This window comes from Phyllobates terribilis, unplaced genomic scaffold (assembly GCF_046119375.1).
Source record: "Phyllobates terribilis strain yellow unplaced genomic scaffold, ASM4611937v1 Scaffold_4__5_contigs__length_816908805, whole genome shotgun sequence".
In the NCBI taxonomy this organism is placed as follows: domain Eukaryota; kingdom Metazoa; phylum Chordata; class Amphibia; order Anura; family Dendrobatidae; genus Phyllobates; species Phyllobates terribilis.
Genome location: NW_027362764.1, coordinates 570275099 through 570296763, shown reverse-complemented (window position 1 = coordinate 570296763; position 21665 = coordinate 570275099). Strand labels below are relative to the sequence as shown.

The following is a 21665-nucleotide window of genomic DNA, read 5'->3' as shown; positions in this document are numbered from 1 at the left end:
TTGAAGTAAAAGACCTGTATCATATGATAAGTACCATTAAAAAGAGTAAAAAACACGCATAAAAAAAGATGATCAAAAAGTCATATAGAAAAATAATGATATCACTGAAAACATAATAGTCTCCCGCAAGAAAACGCGGCCCTTCATATTCAAATTTTTTTCTGTGTGCGTCCCATTTACCCGGTTGAGTTTGAGACCCCTGATATATAAGTAATATACAAGATATATAAGTAATAGAACACTGGCAGTGATGGATATGTCCCACAATGACACAGGCCTATGCTGCAAACTACACCAAAAAATGAGAGCAGACTGTGCGCGCCAATAAAGTATAACACTGGCGCACTTGGTTACAAGGGAAGATTTGTTGCAGAAATGTCTGCAACTGTAAATCAGTTCCTTTCAAGCCCAAATGTGTGAAATGTACCTATGAGACACTTTTTCTGTCCCCTCTGACAGCTTTTAAAATTAAAAAATTAACATAAGGATGTGGCAAGGAAGGACACTTTTTTAAAATTAATAAAGTTTTGCTATTTTTTTCGTGGTTATATTGGTCTAATTGTGTGCAAGCCATGAGGTAATGTAAAGAAAAGTGTTTTATATACCTACCAAGTTACATCATGTATATCATACCATGAATAATTTAAATAATATGTTCAATAATTTCTTGTTTAAGACATCTGTAATGCCAATACTCCTTCACTGAGTTACTTTACACCTCATTCAGACGTCGGTATTGTTTCATAGACACAAAAAAATTGGTGGTAGGTGTTTCGGAACCAAGTGTCTTCAGTGATTTATACGTATAAACTATAAAGCTTCTCCTTCTTATTGCAAGGTTAATCACAGACAGAATATGGACTGCACACTGATGATATTTGTGTGCAGTAAGTGATTTTCACGGACCCATAGACTTGTATTGCCACTCTTCATCCATGACGCCAGTAAAAAACAGACGTCGACGTGATTTTTGCAAAAACACAAGGCCTCAGTAAAAAAAAAACATGGACATATGAATAACTGTGTAGACTATAATGGGTATGTATTTTATCCGTAAAAATCACAGACAACATGTACGTGAAAAACAGACATTTGAATGAGGCCTTAGTATTACGTTTTTCACTAGTTCTTTAAATTGCGTGATAAGAGTGGAGTAACATTAAATTCATATTATATTATATTATATATCATAATATATATTAAATATTATACCCAGAACCACAGTGTTGTATGGCGGCATTCCCTGTGTGTAAATGAGTATGAACAAGCTGCCAAAGTTCAGGGAAACTTTATTTCATTTTATATGTAACTCATATAAATGTGGTTACAGCTAAAACTTGACAATTATTATTATTTTCTTTAATTTCTCGGACATATGAGCATAAATAAAGGAGCTTACCTCTACCTCGCATGTGTATTCAGAGCCGTCAAGAAGTGTGACTTTAGCCTGCATGTTTTTAGGTCTTTTTGCAGATTTAAGAGGAGATTTAGAAAGCTTGCTAGAAACAGATTTCTGAGAGACTTTGTCGTCTTCAAGTTGCTGATACTCAAGTTGTTTTGCAGCAGCGGCCTCTTTATCCCAGTCTTTGTCTGATTTCTGCAAAGAGAAAATTGGCAGATCAGGTTTCGCTCAGAAGGCGTGAAGGTGTGATTCAGGATCCTAGTGCAGGTGTAAATGACACCATCTATTGCTAACAGTTTAGCTAAAAACGTCACACACTTCTAATTCACCAGACCTAAAACTGCAAGACAGTAAAAAACAGAATATGCTTTGTTTTATAGTCCTAAAAAGAGACAGTGGATAAAATATTTTGTAAAAAAATAAATAGGTATAAAAAGAAAGAATTGCCTTTCAAAAGGCAATGTTTTATCATTACAATGTGTGTTAACATGTTCTTTAGCAGGTGTTCTTAGAAATTGCCAAGTAATGCCTGTCAGAGCAGACCCTAGTACACTTTCACTGTTTTAAGGGAGAACGCAGGTTACATTTAATACTATACTTGTACAGAAAAAGAAAAGCACAAGAAACACCATTGGGGACCAGGCTCTTCTAGCCTAACAGTGGCGAAATAATAAAAAAAATAAAAAAAAAAAAGATTTGGTGTGACCAAGGACTAAATGTCCATGGAAAATACAAAACTTTATTCAAAACAATATTTTCTTCAATTGTAAGTACTGTGTTCATTTACAATTCAGAAGCAGTGGCAGACAACTGGCAGCACATTCCCATATGTCATTACCGAATATCCTTCCCATTACCTTTTTGAAACGCAATGGGAAAAATTAATTTTCAAACTGTTTTCCATTCCTGATATAAACACTCAAGGACGTTCAAGAATCGGCCCGTTCCCATACTGCTACTGAAAATATCTCTTCACTGACAATGAATATCTTGAAGATGAGCCTGTTGTCAGCCTTCTGTGCTTGAAGCCTCCTTTTATTTCGCTGCTCTAGTTTTCCCTCATGGTATCCAAATTTAAATGAGTAGTTCTGTTCCTGTCAAAACTCCTGAAAAGAGGTTTTTCTCTGCTGCAGGGACTTGTAAAACATGGGAGACAAGCGTGTTACATTTTGTCTCAACACCAGGCTTGTCTATTTTTTCCTCTCCGAAAGGTTTAATTATCCGGAGCACAAACCATTCATGGACTTGGCTTGAGGTTCTGCTACATTTTTCTCTAGCAGGTGTTACTAATTTCATTTAATAGACCTTGAGCAGTGGAATAAGGGCATCTTTATCATTACAAATTGTGTCCTACAGCAGTCACCAGTAAGCTTAACAAGATAGAACATCACTCTTTAGTGATATGGATGGCATTGTTTTATGCCTGTTAAAAAGAGGACTTTTGCATAGTGTATATTATATGTATTTTACTTATTTCTATTAACTACTGACACAAAATGGGACCATTTAGACAGCCCGATCACATCTGCTATATGACTGCCGATCAGTTATATGGAGCCAATCGGTTGTCATTTAATGGCCGGTTTAGAATGTCCGACTGCACATCCACATGTACAAAACAATCATTAATATCATACTAGGAACGATTACTCCCGATTATCAGCCTGCCTATATGGGCCCTAACACAAAACCACACAGAAGCATATTGTAACATCAGCCAAAACTAAACCAGGATTCACTTCATCATTATGTGTAGTAACTGAGTGTAATCTATAATTACTCAGCAGTATTTGCTACAGGCTTTTGTTGCCTTTACTTTCTGGGACACAATGTACATGTCTGGCTACTATCATCTTCAGCCATTAGAATTCTCACAGCTAGGCTGCGTGCCCACGATGCATTTTTCATGCGTTTCCGCTGCGGAATTTCCGCAGCGGAAACGCATCAAAAACGCTTGGTAATCCGCACCCCATGTTCCCCAAAGGCATTCCGCAATGTCAATGCACATGCTGCGGATTTTTCTGCAGCGTTTCTGAAGCGCTCATAAATCCGCAGCATGTTCATTAATTTTGCGGAAGCGCAGCCATTGACTTGCATTGAGATGCATAGAATCCGTGTCTGTACATTTGTACACGCGGATAATATGCGATTCAATGTGCGGATGGTACCCAGGTCTGGAGGAGAGAAGACTCTCATCCAGACCTGGGTACCATTCTACCTGTGAAAAAAAGAATAAAATAACAAATAAAGTTTATATTCACCTTTCCGACGGCTCTCTCTGCATGCCGGCAGCGCTGAAGGACCTTCGGTGACGTCAGTCATGTGACCGCAGGCCCTTCACCGCTGTGTCTCGCGATATGCCGGCAGCCAGGAACCAGACAGTAACGAGCGCTGCAGCACACGCCGGGGCATCGAGGGTGAGTATAGCTTTATTTTAAGCATTGTTTTACGGTCACGCTATATAAATTCATGCTGTTTGCATGGATTTATATAGTGTGACCTAGTTGTCAAGCACTTTCCAAGTGATGCTAATCGCCTGGAAAGCGCTTGTCAATCTGCATGCGGAAACGCATGCAGATTATGCATGCGTTTTTCCTTCAGAATACATGCAGATTCACATGCGTTTCCGCATGCAGATTGACAAGCGCTTTCCAGGCGATTAGCATCAGGGAGATGCAGAAATGCTGCAGAAATTTTCTGCTTCATTTCTGCATCGTGGGCACATAGCCCTGGGCTATGTGCCCACGATGCAGAAATGCTGCATATTTTTTCCACTTCTCCCTGGCAGGAAAAACGCATGCGGATTGTACATGCGGATTGTACATGCGTTTTCCTGCCAGGGACATGCGGATGTGAAGCTTTCTTCACATTTATTTCCGCATGCGGGTTGTCAAGCATTTTCCAAGCGATTTTAGCATCACTTGGAAAGTGCTTGACAACTTGGTCACACTATATAAATCCATGCAACCTGCATGGATTTATATAGTGTGACCAAGTAATAGTTAAAAAAAAAAAAAAAAGAATACAAATGGTAAAAAATAAAAATTATACTTACCTTCCGATGGCCCCCGGATATTTTTTCCGCTCCGTCTGGTCTGTTGTATGGGTCGTGGTGGTGTGAAAGGACCTGCGATGACGTCAGCGGTCGCGTGACCTTTCACATGACTAAATGACGTGATGTCAGGTCCTCACACCATCGCGACCCATACAACAGACCAGACGCATCGCTGAGGAGACCGGGGGCCATCGGAAGGTAGTATAATGTTTATTTTTTATTTTAAATTCCTTTTTTTTAACAGGTTCTATGGTACCTGGGTCTGGAGGAGAGTCTCCTCTTCTACAGACCCGGGTACCATCCGCACATAGAATCGCTTAAAATCCGTGTGTGCAAATGTGCTGACACAGATATTAAGCGTTTCAATACAAGTCAATGGCGCCAATTACGCTGCGTGTCCGCAAAATTAATGGACATGCTGCGTATTTTTCCGCAATGATAATCCGCAGCGGAAATTTCCACAGCATGTGCACAGCACATGCGGATTATCATTGGAGACCATGGGACACGGAAATTCTGCGGCAAAAACTCTTGAAAAACGCATAGTGGGCACGCAGCCTTAGACCATGTTCACACATTCAGTATTTGGTCAATATTTTACATCAGTATTTGTAAGTCAAAATCAGAAGTGGATGAATAATACAGAAGTGGTGATGTGTTTCTATTATATTTTTCCTCTGATTGTTCCACTTCTGATTTTGAATTACAAATACTGATGTAAAATACTGACCAATACTGAACGTGGCCTACTAATTTCTCTCTTGTTTAGTGCTTAAAGCAGGGCTGTGGAGTCGGAGTCGTGGAGTCGGTATAAAATGGACCGACTGCGACTCCTAAAATATATAATAAATTGGATTCATTAGTACAATGCAGGATGTGCTGTAAATCTTTTCATAAGAATTTGGAAAAGTTATGAAATTGCAAAGTGCTGCAGAATATGTTGGCGCTATAAAAATAAAAATTATATTATTAAATGTCCTATATATGTCGGTTGTATTCCTGATCTAAGGATCTAGGCTTTTAGTTGAAATAAATCTGTGCTGCACTTTATGCTCTTTCTTCCAAATTCTATATTTAGTCAGGGCTTTCTGTTTGTAACTATAGAACCAACATCATTTTCTCCATAAATTTACGCATATTTACAGGGAAGGAACAGTTTTTTAATATGTTTTACTACCTTGAGTTTTGCAAGATACACTCATTTTCTTCATATGTTTTCAGGTCTCCTGACTTCAATTTAAAACCACTGCCAAGTGGGCCTTCACTTTGAATAGCACATGTAAGAATGTTATCTTGTATCAGTGGCCTCATTACAATATAATAACCTTTGTGAACTCACAGGGCTCCATCTCCTACTGCCCTTATCTCTTGCACTCCCTCTGCTCCGCTCACCTCTCTGCATTGAACTATTGTGTTTGTTCAGTAAAGTGAGGGAAATATTCCTGCAGAAAATTATATTTTATACATTTATCAGCAATATATTTTTTTTTAGCCGAGAACCTGGACATCAACTGTTTCTTTTCTTAGAGACTTTATTCTATCATTTAGAGCAGTGGGCAACCTTTTTTCTACTAAGGGGAATTTGGATATTTACACCATTATTTGCAGGCCTTACAAAATTATCAAGTTAAAAATTACCCTGCCATATTTGGTCAAACATTTAAATAACTCGCCCTAACATGGTGGCTGGATCTGCTACTCTTTGGTGAGATGTGTGATGTTAGATGATATTAATCATGTTGCTTCTCGCAATTGCTGTTATATAACATATGATGCACTGAGCCCGGTGTATATACACATCACATAGGAGACGCTGAGCCTGATGTACAGTGGTGGCCAAAAGTATTGGCACCCCTGCAATTCTGTCAGATAATACTCAGTTTCTTCCTGAAAATGATTGCAATCACAAATTCTTTGGTATTATTCTCTTCATTTAATTTGTCTTCAATGAAAAAACACAAAAAGAATTGTCCTAAAGCCAAATTGGATACAATTCCACACCAAACCTAAAAAAGGGGGTGGACAAAAGTATTGGTACTGTTTGAAAAATCAGGTGATGCTTCTCTAATTCGTGTAATTAACATCACCTGTAACTTACCTGTGGCACCTAACAGGTGATGGCAATAACTAAATCACACTTGCAGCCAGTTAACATGTATTAAAGTTGACTCAACCTCTGTCCTGTGTCCTTGTGTGTACCACATTGAGCATGGAGAAAAGAAAGAAGACCAAAGAACTGTCTGATGACTTGAGAAACCAAATTGTGAGGAAGCATGAGCAATCTCAAGGCTACAAGTCCATCTCCAAAGACCTGAATGTTCCTGTGTCTTCCGTGCGCAGTGTCATCAAGAAGTTTAAAGCCCATGGCACTGTGGCTAACCTCCCTAGATGTGGACGGAAAAGAAAAATTGACGAGAGATTTCAACGCAAGATTGTGCGGATGGTGGATAAAGAACCTTGACTAACATCCAAACAAGTTCAAGCTGCCCTGCAGTCCGAGGGTACAACAGTGTCAACCCGTACTATCCGTCGGCGTCTGAATGAAAAGGGACTGTATGGTAGGATACCCAGGAAGACCCCACTTCTTACCCCGAGACATAAAAAAGCCAGCCTGGAGTTTGCCAAAACTTACCTGAGAAAGCCTAAAACGTTTTGGAAGAATGTTCTCTGGTCAGATGAGACAAAAGTAGAGTTTTTTGGGAAAAAGCATCAACATAGAGTGTACAGGAAAAAAAAAAAGAGGCATTCAAAGAAAAGAACTCGGTCCCTACAGTCAAACATGGCGGAGGTTCCCTGATGTTTTGGGGTTGCTTTGCTGCCTCTGGCACTGGACTGCTTGACCGTGTGCATGGCATTATGAAGTCTGAAGACTACCAACAAATTTTGCAGCATAATGTAGGATGCAGTGTGAGAAAGGGGTCAGAGGTCATAGGTCTTCCAGCAGGACAATGACCCAAAACACACTTCCAAAAGCACTATAAAATGGTTTGAGAGAAAGCACTGGAGACTTCTAAGGTGGCCAGCAATGAGTCCAGACCTGAATCCCATAGAACACCTGTGGAGAGATCTCAAAATGGCAGTTTGGAGAAGGCACCCTTCAAATATCAGGGACCTGGAGCAGTTTGCCAAAGAAGAAAGGTCTACAATTCCAGCAGAGCATTGTAAGAAACTCATTGATGGTTACCGGAAGCGGTTGTTCGCAGTTATTTTGGCTAAAGGTTGTGCAACCAAGTATTAGGCTGAGGGTGCCAATACTTTTGTCTGGCCCATTTTTGGAGTTTTGTGTGAAATGATCAATGATTTGATTTTTGCTTCATTCTCTTTTGTGTTTTTTCCTAGCAAGCAAATTAAATGAAGATAATAATACCAAAGAATTTGTGATTGCAATCATTTTCAGAAAGAAACTGAGTATTATCTGACAGAATTGCAGGGGTGCCAATACTTTTGGCCACCACTGTATATACATCACATAGGAGACGTTGAGCCTGATATATATTCACCCTTGGAGACGGGAGGAAATTTGAAGACGATAGCCCACCTGATGCTCACAGGAGCTGGTTAAGATCAGACTGTCTGCAATGGTACAGGCGGGATGGGAGTACAGAGTGCATCAAATTCCCCCCACTAAGATCTTCTTGATGCTGGTAACATGCAGCGGCGGATATAAGTACTCACTTATATGCTAGTGAGCGCTTTTGAAAAATTTAAGGGCCGGTAGAGAAAGACTGGCCGGTGGCCCACGGGCCACGCCAAATGATATTGTGAGCTGTAAACAGCCCGTGGGCCGGACATTCCGCACCCCTACTTTAGAACTTGACTGTCAAAGAGGTGGACTTCATTCCCAAAAAGGGACTGGCATAGATGAGAGGCAAAAAGTTGGTAAAAGTCAACGGGACACTAGTGACAAAATGTACAATTGGTGGAGAAAGGTTGAACTAAATGGACCTAGGTCTTTTTTCAACCTACGTACCCATGTTTAACTTCAAGGGGTTGTTCCATGAACAAAGCACATTTTAATCAATAGCTTTTTTTTTTAACACATCCAATAAGTTCCAAAATAGGATGTGTTAAAAACAATGTCCTGTGTTGAGATAATCTTATAAATGTGCCCTGCTATTTACTGTGCAATGGCTGAGTCTGCACATACCACAGCTCCAGGCCAGGGGAGGAAAGAGAAGTGATTATACAGACCACATAAAAGTGAGGTAAAACATTACCCTGCCTGTTTTATCATGAGTGAGAGTGTTTCGGCAGTCCCCTGATCTCAATATAAATCAAGGTAGTAATGTAGGATCCCCGGCTGCTGCTGAGCTTAGATGTTGGCAGAAAACACTCAATTCTGTGATAAGACAGGCAGGTCAGGGAAATGTTTTACCTCACAGAAAGAATCAGCTGCGATCCCCTGCTGTCCTGTCAGTATACTTTTTTCCTCCCTCCACTCCACAGGAGCTGTGGTATGATCAGACCATGTTCCTGTACAGTCAGACACAGCCATTATACAGGACATAGCAAGGGTACATTTAAAAGTTTAACTAAGCACAAGAACTTTTTTTAACATATCCAGTTGAGGAATTTATTATTCAAGGATCTATTGATTAAAATATACTTTGTTCATGAAACAACCCCTTTGTTTCTATTTATTGAAAGGTGGGCATTACCTTAGTGAATGTCCTCCTAGGAATATTATTTTTATACAAATAGGTTCAAACTTCTATAAGGATAAATTGTTTTAATATATATCTTTATAAAGGACCGGGCTCAGTTTTTTTTTCAGATATCAAATTCCCTACATAGCGCTAAACAATAAAATTCAGACTACCTGTAGACACCACTAGAGGGAGCATTCTTCTCTCTAATATCTACAATCACAGTAAATTCTACAAAGCTGGTGTAGGAAATATTAAGGACTACAGACAAAAGAAGTATTCTGTGCTTCTATTGAGAGCAAAATCAATTAGTGATTAGCAAAAAATGATACATAGCACAAACTCCTGCAAGCTAATCATTTTTCAATACCTGGGAGATTCACAAAGTGTTTACTCCATACAGATTCATACATTGAACTCCATATTATGACACTATGCACTAAGTGCCACCTAGTGGCTATTGCATGCAAACCTGCAATAATTGCTTCCCTCAGAAACAGTTCTAGGAATATTTCACTCACATTCATTTTTGTTAATCAGGTTTTTTTTTTTACATTTCAAAAAAATTTGGAGACCACTTTCTTCGAACAGCTGGTTTTATAAGCATTTATTTTATGCACTAAAACAATTTAATTATTTAAAAAGCAAGCAATGTGATTTTCTGTTTTTTATCTTTAGATTCTCTCTCACAGTTGAAGTGTACCTACAGTGGTGGCCAAAAGTATTGGCACCCCTGCAATTCTGTCAGATAATACTCAGTTTCTTCCTGAAAATGATTGCAATCACAAATTCTTTGGTCTTATTATCTTCATTTAATTTGCTTGCAAGGAAAAAACACAAAAGAGAATGAAGCAAAAATCAAATCATTGATCATTTCACACAAAACTCCAAAAATGGGCCAGACAAAAGTATTGGCACCCTCAGCCTAATACTTGGTTGCACAACCTTTAGGCAAAATAACTGCGAACAACCGCTTCCGGTAACCATCAATGAGTTTCTTACAATGCTCTGCTGGAATTGTAGACCATTCTTCTTTGGCAAACTGTTCCAGGTCCCTGATATTTGAAGGATGCCTTCTCCAAACTGCCATTTTGAGATCTCTCCACAGGTGTTCTATGGGATTCAGGCCTGGACTCATTGCTGGCCACCTTAGAAGTCTCCAGTGCTTTCTCTCAAATCATTTTATAGTGCTTTTGGAAGTGTGTTTTGGGTCATTGTCCTGCTGGAAGACCCATGACCTCTGAGGGAGACCCAGCTTTCTCACACTGGGCCCTACATTATGCTGCAAAATTTGTTGGTAGTCTTCAGACTTCATAATGCCATGCACACGGTCAAGCAGTCCAGTGCCAGAGGCAGCAAAGCAACCCCAAAACATCAGGAAACCTCCGCCATGTTTGACTGTAGGGACCGAGTTCTTTTCTTTGAATGCCTCTTTTTTTTTCCCTGTACACTCTATGTTGATGCTTTTTCCCAAAAAGCTCTACTTTTGTCTCATCTGACCAGAGAACATACTTCCAAAACGTTTTAGGCTTTCTCAGGTAAGTTTTGGCAAACTCCAGGCTGGCTTTTTTATGTCTCGGGGTAAGAAGTGGGGTCTTCCTGGGTATCCTACCATACAGTCCCTTTTCATTCAGACGCCGACGGATAGTACGGGTTGACACTGTTGTACCCTCGGACTGCAGGGCAGCTTGAACTTGTTTGGATGTTAGTCAAGGTTCTTTACCCACCATCCGTACAATCTTGCGTTGAAATCTCTCGTCAATTTTTCTTTTCCGTCCACATCTAGGGAGGTTAGCCACAGTGCCATGGGCTTTAAACTTCTTGATGACACTGCGCACGGAAGACACAGGAACATTCAGGTCTTTGGAGATGGACTTGTAGCCTTGAGATTGCTCATGCTTCCTCACAATTTGGTTTCTCAAGTCCTCAGACAGTTCTTTGGTCTTCTTTCTTTTCTCCATGCTCAATGTGGTACACACAAGGACACAGGACAGAGGTTGTGTCAACTTTAATCCATGTTAACTGGCTGCAAGTGTGATTTAGTTATTGCCAACGCCTGTTAGGTGCCACAGGTAAGTTACAGGTGCTGTTAATTACACGAATTAGAGAAGCATCACATGATTTTTCAAACAGTGCCAATACTTTTGTCCACCCCCTTTTTAGGTTTGGTGTGGAATTATATCCAATTTGGCTTTAGGGCAATTCTTTTTGTGTTTTTTCATTGAAGACAAATTAAATGAAGAGAATAATACCAAAGAATTTGTGATTGCAATCAATTTCAGGAAGAAACTGAGTATTATCTGACAGAATTGCAGGGGTGCCAATACTTCTGGCCACCACTGTACGATAAAAATTACAGACCTCTCCATTTTTTGTAGGTGGAAAAACTATCAAAATCGGCAGTGTATCAAATACTTACTTTCCCCACTGCATAATTTATATATTTTTTCAAAATGTAAAATAATATGCACAAATGTCCCTCGTGACAGCTGTTTGAGGGCTTGTTAGTTGCATGACATTTTTATTGCTACCATTTAGTATGTATGTACTGTTTTTTTAATTGCATTTTTGAGGAAGGAGCAGAGACTGAATTTAATAATAAAAATGGTAATCAAAAATACAGATTGCCTAATAATTGTGGACACTTATTTTTTTAGAAGGTATAGCACAGTAGTGACACACAAAGACGTAAATGGAGACATTACTAAACAGGGTAGAAGAGATTATCCAGGTTGAGAAGAATACTGGATCAATAAAGTAAAATCCCCGCACTTTTGTGACCAATTGCAACAATTTATTTTTTGTAGTGCTTTCTGTTACAAAAGTTTTTTTTTTGTTTTCTCTTGGTATTTCCGGGGTTGTTCTCTATAAATGCATTTTGTTAATACTAGTCCACAATTGATAAAAGCTCGGGATGGGCTGAAACGTCTTTTGTGGTTGTTCATTAAAAGAAGCATTGAAAACATATGTGAGCGCCGGGATTTTACTCTATTGATGCAAATTCTGATTTTCCAGGTGCTGCACCTTTCCCAGAACGGAGTGCCGACCATTTTTTACTGGTTTTGAGAAGAATACTGGAACCCCCCAAGAACAAAAAAAAAAACAACATATCTTTCTATCATACCTTCTGCAGTATATCAAACTGGACCAGTAGTTGGTATTTCAAGTAGTTCTGGTATTTCAATGTTTCTTTTTTCCTTATGGCACGTACCGTACTTTTTTACTTTTCACCCTTTTTAATGCTTATAGGAAACTTGAAGCCGTGGTCATCAGATTTCTTGTTCTACTACAGTATTGCAGTGAATAGTAAAATTGATGCTCCTGAGCCCGCTCCATACATGCTCAACCAATATGACCCACATATGTATGAGGAATGTCGGGTAGGGATTAATATGAAACCCTGGAGAATGAGATGATCTTTGCAGGTTCTAATTTTAAGACTCACTGCAAACAGATGTTGATTTTGCTAGAGAAAGTAACCATGCTCAGTTCATTTCACTTCTGTGGCTACTGCAGAGGAACTGTAGTGTTACATGCAGAAATTCAACTGAATGAGACTATAGTACATGGAATGCCCAAATTTGTGGGAGTTTGTCAGTAACGCTCTGCTCTACAGAGAATGTTCAAGAGCAGGGTGTTAAGGGGACGGTTGCAAACAACTTTATTAACAATGGAAAGCAACACAACCCGGGGTCCGCGATGCAGCCTGGAGGACTGCGGCCGAACACCTTCCGGTAAGAAGGTAAAACAACCAACTGAAATAACAATCCCTTCCGTGTTACTGCACACCGGAACGGGAATAGGGATTTGCACTATCTCCGTTAACTGCACGAGAGATGTGCGACAAATAATGTATCCGTAGCCCTGTTTACTGCACAGGGACTACACAGCAGGCGCTAGGATGCGTGTGATTCACGCCGGCGTATACGTGCTCCCAGCCGGCGTGCTACCAGACTGAGGCGTATATCTCCACGTGGCTAACAGGCGTTGCCGGGAATACGGAGTCTGCAATCTGCTCAGGGTGTATAGCGACCCCCTTGTCGGAGCCAGACAGTCAGACGAAGCTACCCGCCTCCCTCCATCTAAGGCTGCCTATCCCCTGCTAAACCTGCCTGTCAGAAGCTATAACAGCAATAGCACACGTGGAGCCCAAACGACCAAGCGTTCACACAATAACACCATCACAGCTCAATGATCAGAGCGCGCCGCCATGTTTGTGGGCGGGCTATTTAAAGATTAAGCCCTGCCCACCGTCGCATTATTGGTGACGTCACCCGCGACCAATCAGGCGGTGCCAGGTCACCGGATCAGCTGACTCCCAAACCACCAATCACGGTCCGCCATGTCACGGGCATGCTCAGTGCAGTGAATCCTGGACTTAGGCTGTAGCAGCCCTGTTTCCCTCCGCAACCTATCCTTCATGTTGCTAGGAACAAAGACCCGAGAGACAACTTGTACATCTCGTGCACCAGCTAGGCGTTGGGACCGAAGACGATGCTGAGCAGCATCTGGACCGGAATGGGAGACCACAGAATACACTGATGATTCTGAACCAATTTCGGATCCAGAACACGCACGACGCCTAACACAGGGTAGACCTCGTCCACAATGATAAATATGTGCCCTAAAATGTCATTTAGGCAGCAGTTATGCTAATTGGATGATCCCTTTAAAAAAATGCAAGTTCAGATGCGTTTAAGGCTGTGTGCCCACGATGCGTTTTTTAAGCGTTTCCGCAGCGGCACAAACTCTGCAGAAACGCTTAAAAAACGCATGGTAGAAGGCCTGTCGTGTTCCCCAATGATAATCCGCATGTGATGTGCACATGCTGCGGAAATTTCCGCTGCGGATTATCATTGCGGAAAAAAACGCAGCACTACCAATTATTTTGCATTGACTTGCATTGGAAAGCATGGAATCTGAATCACTGCATCTGTAGATGCGGAATCCATGCGTTCCAATGTACGGATGGTACCAGGGTGTGGAGGACAGGAGACTCTCCTCCAGACCCGGGTACCATATAACCTGTGAAAAAAAGAATAAAATAAAAAATAAATATTATATTTACCTTCTGATGGCCCCAGCTGCGCTCGTCCTCCCTTGCCGGCAGCTCGCGGTGGACTGAAGGACCTGCGCTGAAGTCATAGTCATGTGACGGCAGGTCCTTCAGTGTACCGCGATCTGCCGGCAGCCAGGACGGAGCGAAGCAAGACTGCGGGGGCCATCGGAAGGTAAGTATAGATTTATTTTTTTATTTTTAACCATTCTTTGGGGTCACACTATATAAATCCATGCCGTTTGCATGGATTTATATAGTGTGATAAAGTTAACAAGTGATGCTAAAATCGCTTGGAAAGCGCTTGTCAACCCGCATGCGGAAATGCATGTGCAGAACGCTTCACATCCGCTTGTCCCTGGCAGGAGAAACGCATGTACAATCCGCATGTACAATCCGCATGTACAATCCGCATGCGTTTTTTTCTGCCAGGGAGATGCAGAAACGCTCAGGAAAAATCCGGAGAATTTCTGCATCGTGGGCACATAGTCTAAAGGCATTTCTCGTGTCACTACATTACAAAACCAAAAAAATAATCAGTAACATGCTTTCTCCAGACCATTATATTTCCTCCTACTGGTCCAATGTTATATATGGAAGAAGGTATGATAGAAAGATATGTTTTTTTTTTTTCTTGGGGAGTTCCAGTACTCTTCTCAACCTAGATAAACTCTTCTACCCTGTTTAGTAATGTCTCCATTTAGGTATTTGTGCATCACCAGTTCACCACTGTGATATACCTTCTAAAAAATAAGTGTCCACTATTATTAGGCAATCTGTATTTTTGATTACCATTTTTATTATTAAAGAACTAGAATGCTGTCAAACCAAAAAGGTAAATAAACCTGAATATTTAGGAAAACTAAAAGTGAGATTATGTATTTTGTGGAATATCTATGTGTGAAGAATTATTGGCCAACTAAATGAAAAATGCAAATTTTCCCATCTCAATTGTGTATTTTCATCTGTTACAGTTAGAATAATAACCAAACAACTCAAAAAGTACAAAAATACACTTCTGACGTGATAAAAAATACAACTGACCAATACAGCTGCCCTTCTAACCAATACGTCATAAGCCTGCCATCAATATAGTCTGTCAGTTTCTTAATCTGTTGACGATCAACTTTTTGGAAAGCCCCCTAGACGCAGTTCAGAGAGGTGTACGGTTTTCCTTCACTGTATATCTCCAATTTGACAAGGGACCACAAATTCTCAATAGAGTTTAGGTCAGGTGAGGAAGGGGCCCATGTCATTATTTTTCATTTAAGGCCTTTACTGCCTAGCCAAGTACTTTGAAGTACTTTGCTGCATTCAATGGAGAATTGTTCAGCATAAAAATCATGGTTTTCTTGAAAGATGTAGACTTTTTCCTGTAGCCCTACTTAAAGAAATTGTCACCCAAATACTAGCAGTAGGTTTTGGAGTTGATTTTGAGTCCTTCTTTAACTGGTAAGAGGTCCAACTACCTCATTTTTAATAATACTAGCCCATAGCAGTAACTTACCTCCACCTTGCTGGTGTCTGAGTTTAAGTGGAGGTCTGAGCACTGAGCACCTTGTACTTCTGTGTCTTGTTCAGTGGTGGTTGGGTTTCAGCTTTCCTTACCTTGGCCATGTCTCTGAGCACTGAACACCTTGTACTTCTGTGTCTTGTTCAGTGGTGGTCGGGTTTCAGCTTTCCTTACCTTGGCCATGTCTCTGAGCACTGAACACCTTGTACTTCTGTGTCTTGTTCAGTGGTGGTCAGGTTTCAGCCTTCTTTACCTTGGTCATGTCTCTGAGCACTGAACACCTTGTACTTCTGTGTCTTGTTCAGTGGTGGTCAGGTTTCAGCCTTCTTTACCTTGGTCATGTCTCTGAGCACTGAACACCTTGTACTTCTGTGTCTTGTTCAGTGGTGGTCGGGTTTCAGCCTTCTTTACCTTGGTCATGTCTCTGAGCACTGAACACCTTGTACTTCTGTGTCTTGTTCAGTGGTGGTCAGGTTTCAGCCTTCCTTACCTTGGCTATGTCTCTGAGCACTGAGCACCTTGTACTTCTGTGTCTTGTTCAGTGGTGGTCAGGTTTCAGCTTTCCTTACCTTGGCCATGTCTCTGAGCACTGAACACCTTGTACTTCTGTGTCTTGTTCAGTGGTGGTCAGGTTTCAGCTTTCCTTACCTTGGCCATGTCTCTGAGCACTGAACACCTTGTACTTCTGTGTCTTGTTCAGTGGTGGTCGGGTTTCAGCCTTCTTTACCTTGGTCATGTCTCTGAGCACTGAACACCTTGTACTTCTGTGTCTTGTTCAGTGGTGGTCAGGTTTCAGCCTTCCTTACCTTGGCTATGTCTCTGAGCACTGAGCACCTTGTACTTCTGTGTCTTGTTCAGTGGTGGTCAGGTTTCAGCTTTCCTTACCTTGGCCATGTCTCTGAGCACTGAACACCTTGTACTTCTGTGTCTTGTTCAGTGGTGGTCAGGTTTCAGCTTTCCTTACCTTGGCCATGTCTCTGAGCACTGAACACCTTGTACTTCTGGGCTCTCCAGGGAGGTCGCAATTCTGGAATATGACAGCACTGGACGATAATAGGTTTCTGGTCGCTTGACGTTTGATTCTTTTCAAAACGTTATATTATCTCAACACTTTTTTTATGGTTCTGTGATCACATTCCAATATCTTAGCAATGTCAGGTGTGCTGAATCCCTCTGGGAGACTTAACAATTTTTGACTTTTTGGCCCATTTTTGCTGAGGAAAACAAGCTGCCTTAATAATTCTGCACACCTTGATAAAAAGGTGTTGATATCCTTAGGCCACATCCTGCCTCATTACACAAGTACACATCACCTGATCTGCTTCATCCAACAAGCATTCAAGTTTATACAGCTTGGAGTTGGAAAATCTGCATAATGCTATAGTCAAAATACTCACTTATCTAGTAATTGTGCACAGTGTATGTTGTGGAAAACTATAACAGTATTGAAAAGTGATTATAGTCTTGGCTGATTTACAAGTTCTACTGAAAAGAACAGTATAGGGGGTGTGAGATCTGACTACTACTTGTTATCCTACATGGGTATGCCTGTACTCTATAGATCATAAGATGATGTAAGGGAATATAATTTTAATACTGTAATGATCTACGGATAATATTTTTAATCTGTGTGATTAAATGTTTTGAGTTCAATTGCTCATGAAAAGTTTGGATACTCTGCTTGATTTTGTTACTTGACCTATTGAGATTTCTTTTTGACCTCATATTTAGAAAACCTCATTTAGTGTCAAAAATCACATACAAATACCTGAATTGCCAATTTTCCCATCTAATTTTACTTTCCATATAAGATATTAATCTCTTAAACCCATCTTAAACCCATGCAAGATGATTACATGGCAGCATGCAGTAAGCTAGAGTGATGGTCATGCTGATAAGCAATCATTGGAACCCAACTGATGGAGAAGGGCTGTTAGGCTATTAAGATACTTGTCGCTTTTTATGAAAATTGTTATCACATATTATATATTTAAAGGAAAAAGATCTTCCTTCAAATTTTACTCCAATTTATAGTTGACATTTGGCCATAGAACATGGCCCCGGTGTGGGCTTGTGACTAGCATCCATCATGGATGGACTGATTTAAAAAAGCTGTCACAACAACTATTAATTCTAGAGACAGAAATTACATAATAAGAGCGCTAAATGTACCGTGAGAAAAGGCACAGACGGGTCATATTTTTGAAAATGGCTGGTATGAAAAAGAGAAATTAAAGATACTTGCCTTTATTTATTGCCTAACAAAAAGTCAACAAAATTTCAGTTAATTGTTTTAAGGCATTCTAGAGAAAGCAAGCCAAGGACTAGTTAAGGTAGTTGAGGTATTTTTCATCCAATTTTACATATTTGCTTTAGTTGTTTACACAAGCACACTGGGCCCAATTCATTTAGGCGTTTTTGCCAGAATTCTGATGTAAAACTTTGTTGTTGCAAAATGTTTGTTGTCGCACAAGGTTTGTTGTTGCAAAATGTTTGCACTTTTGGCATTTTTATGCCAGTTCCAACTAGATCCGCAAAAAGAGGGCAGAATTAGGGCAGAACGGTGCACGGCAAAGACTGCCTGGCAAATTCATAATACATTTTACACGACTTTAGCAGCATAAAACACTACAGAAAAGTATGCCAGCCCCTGTCTGGAGAGACATTTTTGGAAGAGGCGCACAGTGGTTTTAAGATGCGCCTAATTCATTAAGAGGCGTGTATCTGTTAATGAATTTGACTCATCTTACTCCAGTGCACCTTTGGTTAAGACTGAGGTCCACAATCCCATTGTTAAAGAAGTTGTCCACTACTTTATATGAACCCCCCCAATGTATCCCCGCGGGGCCCAGAATTGTTTTTGTAAATACCTTGCGGTGCCTTTTCTGCCTCTGAGCGGTGCTATCGCTGGCTGCTCAGAGGCATCATGTGACCAGTCACTGATGTCACGTCAAGTGAGGCGTGACATCAGTGACGCGCTCCCCGCGGTGGATGCAGGGTGTGATGTGCTGGGTAACCCCATCCACAGTCCAGCATCCACCGCGGGGAGTGCGTCACTGATGTCACGCCTCATCCACCGCGCGCTTTCCCAGTGAATGAGGAGAGGGAGAGCGCGCGGTGGATGCCGGGTGTGACGTGCTGGGTAACCGCGCCCACAGCCCAGCGTCCACCGTGGAACGCAGAAGTTAGTACCCCCTGCTGCAGCCGGAACTTGACGTGACATCAGCGGATGTCAGAGCTGGCTGCAGCCGAGGGTCATGTGATGCCTGTGAGTGGCCAGCGATAGCACCACAAGGTATTTAGCGAAACACTTATGGGCCCTGGGGGAATACATTGGGGGATCATATAAAGTAGAGGACAACCCCTTTAATGAATCGAGCCCACTCTCTCTGCATGGAAGAAGCGCTGTACCTCTTTAAACCCTTCCCACTGAAGACAGTTTTTGCATCTCCTTCTTCAAGTGTCATCATTTTTACATTGACATATGGCTATTTGAGACCTTGTTTTTTGCAGAAATTCTGGCATTATTTTGGGTTTTTGTTGTTCATTGGTAAAAAAAAGACCTGGCAATTAAAGATGAGCGAACTCGAACTGTAAAATTCAGGGTTTGTTGCTAAACTCTGAAGAAGGACTTCTCCCAGAAGTCCATTAGAGAGAGTGTAACTTTGTGGGGGTACTCTGCTTTCTTTGGCAGCCCCCTAACCCTTATTATGACCATCTCACGGCCCTTTAACATAACCAAAGTTCGGGCCGCCATTGACTTCTATGAGGTTCGGGTTCCAGTTCAGGTAGAGTTCTGTTACCTGAACCAAACTTTGGACTAAAGTTCGGTTGAATCAGACTAACACGAACATCCACAGGTCCGCTCATCCCTACTGGCAACATGTTTCTTCAGTTCAGTAGGATTACGATATCAACCTTGTATATTTTTTTTCTAGCAACGGTGACCCAAAACATTTAGGCTCTTCTTATGACCATTGCACATGGATATGTGTGTTTTTAATCATGACTGAAAAAATTATTACCGTATAAAAGGATACATTGTAACTCCAAACCCACAAGCTGTTAAACTAGTGAGCTGTATTGTATCCCCCTTTTACTCTTTGTTTTTTTTTGGGAGGGGGAAGTTTTATTTAAGTCATAAAAAAAATTCTGAAAATTGTACAAAATAAAATGTATGAAGGCTTCTTTTTATTCTTGCGTGATGAGCTGTAATTTTTATTGGTACTATCTTAAGTTACATACAATGTTTTGATTTTTTGAGTTTGAGTTTCTTATTACATATTTTTGGCTAAGTGTGGTAACCGAAAAATGACAATTCAGACATTGATTTTTTATTTGAACTCTATGGCATTTACCGTATGAGATAAATAATTTTATATTTTCTTAGATCACACTATTGTGGAAATGGCGATACAGATTGTTTTGTTTTTTAAAAAAGGAGGAAAAGGTGTAAGATTACAATTTTTTTTTTTTTTATGTAACAAAAAAATCATGGTTCGGTCTTCATGAGTACAAAGAAAGCAGCGATTGGAGGTCTTCAGCTTGTCCCTAGCTGTCAAGGCAACCTGTCAGCACCACAAGATCTTGTCGCAGGGGCTAGATGGTGTCCACTGGGAGTCCAGACACTGGTCAGCTTTGTGCGCAATAAATGAAGCCGTCAGAGATCGATAGGTCAGTAAAAGGTTTAAAATGCAGGGATTAAGCAGGTGACATGGATGTCAGCCCTCCTTCCCTCCAGCCACAATCAAATATTCATGGCCTATCTCAATAATAAGCCATCAATGTTTAAGACCCAGAGAACCAAAATTTTGACTTATTCATCAGGAAAAATAGGAAATTGTAAAAGCAAAATGTGCTTATCTTGAATTTCTATCCTATTTCACATTTGTATAATATGAGTATGTTAGGATTTTTAAGTTGGTATACAAGACCTCAAAAGTCTCTTCGGTCATTCCGAGCACACGAAGGAGAATTGGAAATCATTAACAAATATAGATTTTGTACTCCAAGTAAGCAAAACTAGTTGAATGGTGTTGGTAATTGTTGCAGAATGATAAGATGGAAATATAAATGACACTTGCCTTTTCACTTTTCAAGGGCGTACTATGTGCAGCTGCTTCTGGGAAATGTTCTAGTGCGTTCTGATGATCTTCTCCGGGCTGCTGCCCTGGTTGTGTTCCACCAATTGCTTTCTGGTCTTTCTCTTGGTCTTGTTTAGTTTCAGAATCAGAACCCGTTTCTAAAGTCATGATGTTTTATTTTCTGGAAAAAAGAAGAAATTCAACTAAATACACTGCAATAAATAAGAATATCATCTGCTAAAATGAAAGAAAAAAAAACTACACGCAAAGCCATAAAACAGTGGGGCACATTCAGCTCACAAGGAAAAAAAAAGCAGCGCCAAGTAGAAAAAGCTTTGAGAACACTATTTCATAAATATTTCAGAAAAAGATTTCTTACTCAGTAAAAATGATTGAATTATTTAATACAAAAATGCTACATAACTTTTAGGCCATTATATATTTTCTAATAAAAAGGATAAAATAAATCAATTTGGATATAAAAAATGTCCCTCCGTCTGTATGAACTATATGATCATAACTCAACAAGGTTTACTTTCAGCAAGTTCTTATCTTTAAAAAGAAGCAATGATGCATATGATAGGTCTTGATGGACACGGTATTGATTTTAGAGCTAATAGCCTAGAACATAGCAGCAAAAAAAGAAAAGTGAAGTAATCAGATTTTTAAAAAGTAAATGTTTTGGAAACCCAAGAAGTCTCAGTAGTTTTGGGTCAATAATATATGTTAATATGTTGTAAAGCTGACCCTACACTTGAGATTTTAACCTGAATATAAACAATCATTCTTGAGATCATTTGTATAAATGATCCCAAAGCAACATGCCAAATTAAGCTAGATTAGGAAATAGAATAAAAAAAAAAAAAGAGCAACAGTGCTTGGAAAAACTGGAGAATAGAGAACATTCGG

General features: G+C 40.3%; 1 protein-coding gene across 31 annotated transcripts in view; it reads right to left on the bottom strand.

The window, feature by feature from the left end:
- The window catches only part of EPB41L3 (erythrocyte membrane protein band 4.1 like 3), a 376691-nt gene that overhangs the window by 165646 nt on the left and 189380 nt on the right, over positions 1 to 21665 (bottom strand). For 30 of the 31 annotated variants that reach the window (XM_073679070.1, XM_073679072.1, XM_073679075.1 and 27 more), the window contains exons 2-3: positions 20757 to 20937; positions 1400 to 1597 (exon numbers count right to left, since the gene is read on the bottom strand). In XM_073679070.1, the coding sequence (XP_073535171.1) occupies positions 1400 to 1597; positions 20757 to 20924 (366 nt within the window). In that variant the 5' untranslated portion in view covers positions 20925 to 20937. The remainder of the gene's footprint in view (positions 1 to 1399; positions 1598 to 20756; positions 20938 to 21665) is intronic. The other variant, XM_073679074.1, reaches the window with a different exon arrangement.